General features: G+C 37.1%; 1 protein-coding gene across 1 annotated transcript; it reads right to left on the reverse strand.

The window, feature by feature from the left end:
* Positions 1-410: 410 nt before the first annotated feature.
* LOC149208653 (cellulose synthase-like protein E6) lies at positions 411-4,062 on the reverse strand. Its single transcript, XM_089394111.1, has 8 exons — positions 3,670-4,062; positions 3,198-3,522; positions 2,708-2,848; positions 2,450-2,575; positions 2,152-2,364; positions 1,803-2,027; positions 1,361-1,708; positions 411-1,264 (listed from the first exon to the last, which is right to left on the reverse strand). Exons 1-8 carry the CDS (start codon positions 3,924-3,926, stop codon positions 707-709), a joined length of 2,193 nt encoding a protein of 730 aa, XP_089250237.1. The 5' UTR covers positions 3,927-4,062; the 3' UTR covers positions 411-706.
* Between the last annotated feature and the right edge of the window lie 3,417 nt (positions 4,063-7,479).

Consider the following 7,479-nt stretch of genomic DNA (forward strand, 5'->3'; position numbering starts at 1 on the left):
ATAAGTTATGCAAGCAGTCAAAATTCCAAGTTAAAAGGAAGAGCCAAAGCAATTTTCTGTCAGCCAGATTTAGACAGACTCGATAATTGGGTACCAGTCAAAATTCCAAATTAAAAAGAAGAGCCAAAGTAATTTTCCGTAAGCCAGATTTAGACAGGCTCGATAATTTTACCCAAGTTAGACATGCCTCAATTAAAACTATGATCGAAGTTAATACTTTTCCTTCACTCTGGTTAAATTCCCAAATTACCATCAAATCAAGTTTGAAAGAAAAAACTTGTGTGTCAATAAGAATTTGATTATCCGTGTGGCAATAACGGTGGGAAGAAGCAAAATAAGAATAGGAGCAGAAAGACAAATTACCGCAATGTTTACATGTGTCATAACGTCGTGTATCCCAGAATAATGTGGCACATTCCACGCCAGTGGATTCGATGTTCAATTTTCCATTTTACAATTCTGAGCTATTCAAACTACTGTTACCATGTAATTTATCTTATACAAAGCCATTATATTAAGATGACCTGCTTCAATATCGAATTGAATTAATCTCCACTAATATAGTCCATATCTTTGACACAATTATTCTAGTCCAAATCTCTGAAACTACACGAAGTAAATTAAAAAACTAATGCAGATGCATGCTTGAACATTGAACAGAGAGTCTTCGACCAAACGTTTTTTTCAACTACTTCCGGCGGACTTTTCACCAGGTAGAAATGAACGTGGAAGCTACAGAACACGCAGAAACTGCAACAAATATTGAGACAACGGTAATGGAAGTAGGTATTCGCCCTTTATCCTTCCTCATAAACATCGCCTCGAATATAGGATAACTAATTATCACTATGAAGCTGCACAAAACTAACTGCAAAATCATACAGTCAAAAGCCGAATACCCTTCTCGCATGATTCTTGCTAGCCCACGCACCAACGATATCAAGTTTATTATTGCGAAAGTTGCTGGTGGGACAAACATAGCAGATGCCACACCAAACTCCAACATTTCCTCCTCGTATCTTTTCGCTGCTTCGTTATCCACTACTTTGCTTGTCACCTCGAAGCCTACCTCCGATAAACCGAGCATCTTGCAAACAACTTGGATTAAAGCAAACAAATAGGATGACACGCCTTTAATCATCCACATCCTCTGTTCGTTCCACCAACTCTTAAACGAACCGCCGATGAACAAAAACTCTATCAGACTGTACCCATATGCAGATCCTGCTAATGAGACAAAGAGGATGAACCATGGATTTGAAGCCTATTCATTGCCACAAACTTATAATCGTCAGTAATGAAAATGAGGACATGGTCTGTGATGTAGAAATATTGAAGAATTTGATCAGGAAAACATTACCTTGGGAAATAATGATAGGCCGTTAAGCATGGCGAGGGCAGGAAGTAAACCGTAGCAAAATATGTATAAAGAAGAGGGAGCCCATAGACAGAACACACCATAACACATAAATTGAGCTGTACTTGTCCGTTGAATCCCATAAACATATGGGCAAAACTTACTCAAGAAAAACTCCAGGAATCCGGCACTCCATCTTTTGATTTGAATGAGTGTGTCATTCATGTTCACTGGCGCGCCACCTAAAAATGCTTTTCGCCTTGGAGCGCAGTAAATAGATTTCCACCCTCTGCACTGTATAACGAAGCCTGTCAATACATCTTCCACAGCACAGCCATAAATCATGCCAACCTGCAATTTTTCAAGTACAATTCCATGAATATATATATAGAGGGTACGAAACTTAAAAGTGAATTAAAAATAAAACTCCAGGTTGGAATTTTGCCTCTTTGCCCCACAGGGTGTTCTCCTCGCAGGCGCAATTGGCAAGATCCCTTGCATCTTTCAGCATCTTGGATGGACTCGTTTGAGCTCTAGAAGTGGAATAGGCTTTAAGCGATTTGGAGGACGCATGCCTTACTTCCTTCCCACATAAAGCATCCCGGCGGTGAATGCATCCAGTGCCCGCGTATATTGGACCTTCGAGACTATCCATTCCTTTAAATTGACACTGAAAGTGACGATTTCCCCGTTAGGTTCAATGCATGGTTGGGCAATTTAAGATCTACTGCTAAAAGGTGTGGATAATACTCACATTTAAGATCCTACTGGTAAAAGGTGTGGATAATACTCACATAGAAAGCCCTCGAGTGATCGTTTGCGTACAGATCGTTCTTTGTGATGCCATGAAAGGCTTGAGGGAATTGGACGTACGCAAACTGGTGACCTGTTTGTGGGTCCATGAAAAAGCACATGGCTTGCCGAAGTGCTTCACAATTGTTGGTGAACATGTCGCAATCAAGAGTGAGAATAAAGGGAGCATTGCTCATTAAGCCGGAGATTCTAATCTGTCGACATCACAAACCAGCCGTAATATGAGGTGACCACATTTCTAAAACAAGACAAATATTACCAGAAGATTGCAAATATTACCAGAACATTAAGAGCGCCGGCCTTGTAATGGTGAGGAATTCCTGGTCGCTTTTCACGGGAGACATAAATAAGACTGGGCAGATCATTACCCTGAATGTCCTTGTCCTCACCGTTCTCCAGTAGAATCTGCATATACATTCGAAAGATTCGTAGAGAAGAAGACACAATCGAGAAATGTATAAGTAGAAATTCTGGTGATTAACTACAGATGTTAGCACGGCATCTGTACATATGAAGCAAGCTGGTTCATAGGAGTACCTGAACAATACTCGGATGATCTCGCCTAGTGCTTCCCAAAATCCAGTCTTTGAAGCCCGTGTGTTCTTTCTGTTTGTCATCTGGAACACTTCCCATCTCCACGGCGTTATTGATACGATCCTTCATTTCCAAATACGCTTTCTGGTAGAAATAATAAAACAAAAGAAGAGCTGCATGTATAAGCCAAATCCAGGATGTCGCAACTCAATTGGCGTTCACTATCTTGTCTTTGTCTTCCTGATAAACCATACTGGTTGGTGGTTGTTTCGAAAAGCGTTGACTAAATTTTTTGATTTCTTTCAGAAAATATTTCTATTACTCAGCGTAAAGTATTATTTAAAATATACAATACCAAGTTTAAATCGCTATGATATATTCAATAAACCATGTATTAGAATTGGTCATCGTTTTCACCTCAAAATACCTGGTTATCAATTCCAATTGATTATCAATTCCTTTGATTAAAAATACCAAAAATATTTTTTTTTACCTTTACACTCTTCCATTCTTTAGTAAAGGACGTATTTTCATTTTGCCGAGCAGAGCTTGCCGAGAAATATGCCTCTGGTGATCTGTCCTGAATGGAGTAGTTATAACAAAATGGAAGCCAAATCTTTGCAAAACTTGAAGCTTGGAAGAGAGCATAAAATGTGAGCGGGGATCCTCCATCATCAGAAACATAACATGACAATTTTCCCACAGGATAATCTAGAGCCAGAGCCGACAATACTGTGTTTATAACAGTCAGTGGAGGTTCTTTGATAGGATCAGCGGTGGATATAAATATATCAACAGGCGGTAGCTCGGTCTCAAACCTGCCCATTTTCAGGAAGTAAATTATATTCATTTAACATACCCATGAAAATGTTTAAAAACATAGATGAGCAAATTATTATCTCTCATAACCTTTAAAAACATATTTAATTGTGGTCGTGGTGGAAGGTAGATGAGCAGATTATTACCTCTTAGAAAGTCTTTCTGGGAAGACTTTTCGCTCAACAGTCCGCCACCTGATGGCCTGCTCCAAAATCCAACCGTAGGCGAAGCCTAGTTCTGCCACAAATATCACAATCCATGGCCAATAATCCTCACTCGGGATATGCATCAGCCGATAATAGATGAGACCAATTATTGCAGAAAAGTGGGCGCAGCCATAAACTCTGTATATGAAGGATGTCTTTTCCAGTGTCGTATACAGAGGAAAGCCCTTAGGCTCCATCGCCAGCTTGTTACAGTCAGTAATTATCAAAGACAGAGTAAGACCAGACCACGTATGCTTTTGGCTTCTTTACTTTCTCAGGCACCGTATTGAACATTCTGATGCATTCAACCTTCTGGCCATTCTTATTGAAACGAAATATTGATCGTGTCAAGCCATTGTGTAGTGGGTACCATTATAAATGTGTGGCTAACCGTCCTGTCCAGCTCCCGTTGACGCTAGAGTACCTGACCAGGCTATGATAGGTAACCAGGAGTGAGTTCATGGAGAGTATACATTTTACCATTTTTATTTTACCCTGATTTAAAAGTTTGTAAGTCAATATATTAAAAAATTATGACTCAGCAACTCAAGTCAACTGCCTATACGTTAGATAGGCTTAAAAATTATAACTTAACAAGCGAAACCAATGGAAACCAGCCAGGGGAGCCAACAATAAGCATTTTGGAATAGATTGTGGATTTCCAGAATACTCTGGCATCCGTCATGGTGAGGTCACATAATTAACCTCACCCATGTCAGTCTAATACCGAAAAATATCAGCAATAATCCACTTAAGCTAAAGGCTGTTGTGGTCCAACATTGTTCGAACCATTAAATCTTTCCAATTATTACTACCATTGCTGATTAGTCTTGTGGTTTAATACGAATGTTGTTTGGAATTCGCTGGTTTGAAATGTGTGATCAAAATTTTCAATGTGATTTTTTTAACAAATTTTTATGCATTAACGAAGAACAGAATAGATGGCGAAGCTAAGACACCAATGTCCCATGAACCAGAAGAGATGAAGGAGATGCAAGATAAAGGACGCTGGAAGACCCTACAGAAAAAAAAAAAGAGAGTTACAACGCCAATCTCGCCAAGAAAAACGAGAAGCCAGACAATTAAAAACTAAGAAAACCACCATCATCATCATCATCATCATCATCATCATCATCATCATCATCATCATCATCATCATCATCATCATCATCATCATCATTTTTAATAATTAATTAATTTTTTTTTTTCTTTTAATTTGATTGGGATCATCATTCATCATCATCCATCATCATATTAATAAATCAATCATCTTCATCATCATATCATTCATTTCATTCATCATCCATCATTCATATATCAATTTTTTTAATTAATTAATTTTTTTAATTAAATTTATTAATTAATTTCTTTTTTAATTTGATGGTCATTATTGCATTTTCCATCATGAATATATGAAGGCTTACCAACAATTTAAATTACACTGGGAACACATTTTTTTTGAACCAAAGATCATTAAGGAAAATAATTAAGATAATTAAAACCCTACAAAAAAAAAATTGATTTATCATTTAATCTAAAAATGATTATATTAGAATCATTAAATCAAATTATAATAATAAAATAATATCATTCCCAGATCATCATTTGACATCATGGGATAATCGGCATTTATTTCATGGATAATAATAAAAATTTACAGTTTGCTAATTTGATGGGTCAACAAAACCATTTTCCTTTTAAAACATGTACGTATGACCAAAACATGGAGGTATGAATTGAACCGCATGGCCATTTCTTATTGAAACATTAATATTAAAACTAATTAACAATTATTGAACATACAAATATTCCAATAATATATAATAATTGTATTGATAATATTAATATTATTTATTATTTAAAATAAAAATATATATTATTTAATATTAAAATAATTTATTAGAATATAAATTAAATGAATAATTTTAATAAATAAAATATATATTTAAGATATAATTTGTCATGGTTCCTAAATGTTTAATTTATGATAAACGGCTATATTATTTGTCAACTAAATTACAGTATGGTTTGGTGCAATATGTATCACGGCCAACTGCGTTTGGTAAAACATTACGTATGACCATTTCATGGAGGTATGAATTAACCGCTAATTTCTTATGAAACATTGAATATTCCTTACACTATTGCAATTGATTACATAATCAAGTGGATTGAAACTAATGAATAATGAATATATATATTAAATTATTGATGGATTTTTCAAATTAAGATATATATTTAATAATATATTTTGTATGGTTATTTTATATATATATCTATATATATATATATTAAAGTCAACTAAATTATAGTATGGGGGATTTACGCAGTGCATTATATTAGATATCATTTTTGGGATTCAACTGCGTTAAGTAAGTCATTCAAACGTATGACCATTTCCATGAGAGGTAGTCGTAACTGACTAATTTCTCCATGAGAGGTAGTCGTAACTGACTAATTTCTCATGATTTTTGAATAGTTCACTTAGCACTCATTGCATCGGGTGATGCTCACAGGGGTGAAGAAGTGGGATTGAAACTAATGAAATGTGGAGAACGAATCACATAGCATCAATCATCACTTCCGGGGCTTGCACCCGGTAACCAGGACTTCCCAGGAGGTCACCCATCCCAGAACTCCTCTGGCTCAAGCGCGCTTAACTGTGGAGTTTTTCCCCACAATCAAGCCCACTTAGCTTGCTACCCCATTTGCAAAACCTTAGCAAGTATTGTGCCTCATGAACCATTCAAGTAGAGATCCCTTGACTCTTTTTGAATTTAAGTATGGGGGATTTACGCAGTGCATTATATTAATCATTTTTGGGATTCAACTGCGTTAAGTAAGTCATTCAAACGTATGACCATTTCCATGAGAGGTAGTCGTAACTGACTAATTTCTCATGATTTTTGAATAGTTCACTTAGCACTCATTGAACGTATGACCATTTCCATGAGAGGTAGTCGTAACTGACTAATTTCTCATGATTTTTGAATAGTTCACTTAGCACTCATTGCATCGGGTGATGCTCACAGGGGTGAAGAAGTGGGATTGAAACTAATGAAATGTGGAGAACAAATCACATAGCATCAATCATCACTTCCGGGGCTTGCACCCGGTAACCAGGACTTCCCAGGAGGTCACCCATCCCAGAACTCCTCTGGCTCAAGCGCGCTTAACTGTGGAGTTTTTCCCCACAATCAAGCCCACTTAGCTTGCTACCCCATTTGCAAAACCTTAGCAAGTATTGTGCCTCATGAACCATTCAAGTAGAGATCCCTTGACTCTTTTTGAATTTAAGTATGGGGGATTTACGCAGTGCATTATATTAATCATTTTTGGGATTCAACTGCGTTAAGTAAGTCATTCAAACGTATGACCATTTCCATGAGAGGTAGTCGTAACTGACTAATTTCTCATGATTTTTGAATAGTTCACTTAGCACTCATTGCATCGGGTGATGCTCACAGGGGTGAAGAAGTGGGATTGAAACTAATGAAATGTGGAGAACGAATCACATAGCATCAATCATCACTTCCGGGGCTTGCACCCGGTAACCAGGACTACCCAGGAGGTCACCCATCCCAGAACTCCTCTGGCTCAAGCGCGCTTAACTGTGGAGTTTTTCCCCACAATCAAGCCCACTTAGCTTGCTACCCCATTTGCAAAACCTTAGCAAGTATTGTGCCTCATGAACCATTCAAGTAGAGATCCCTTGACTCTTTTTGAATTTAAGTATGGGGGATTTACGCA

This window comes from Pinus tabuliformis, chromosome 1_2 (genome assembly GCF_031772625.1).
Source record: "Pinus tabuliformis cultivar Carrire ecotype Pingquan chromosome 1_2, CPIR1, whole genome shotgun sequence".
Classification (NCBI taxonomy): Eukaryota; Viridiplantae; Streptophyta; class Pinopsida; order Pinales; family Pinaceae; genus Pinus; species Pinus tabuliformis.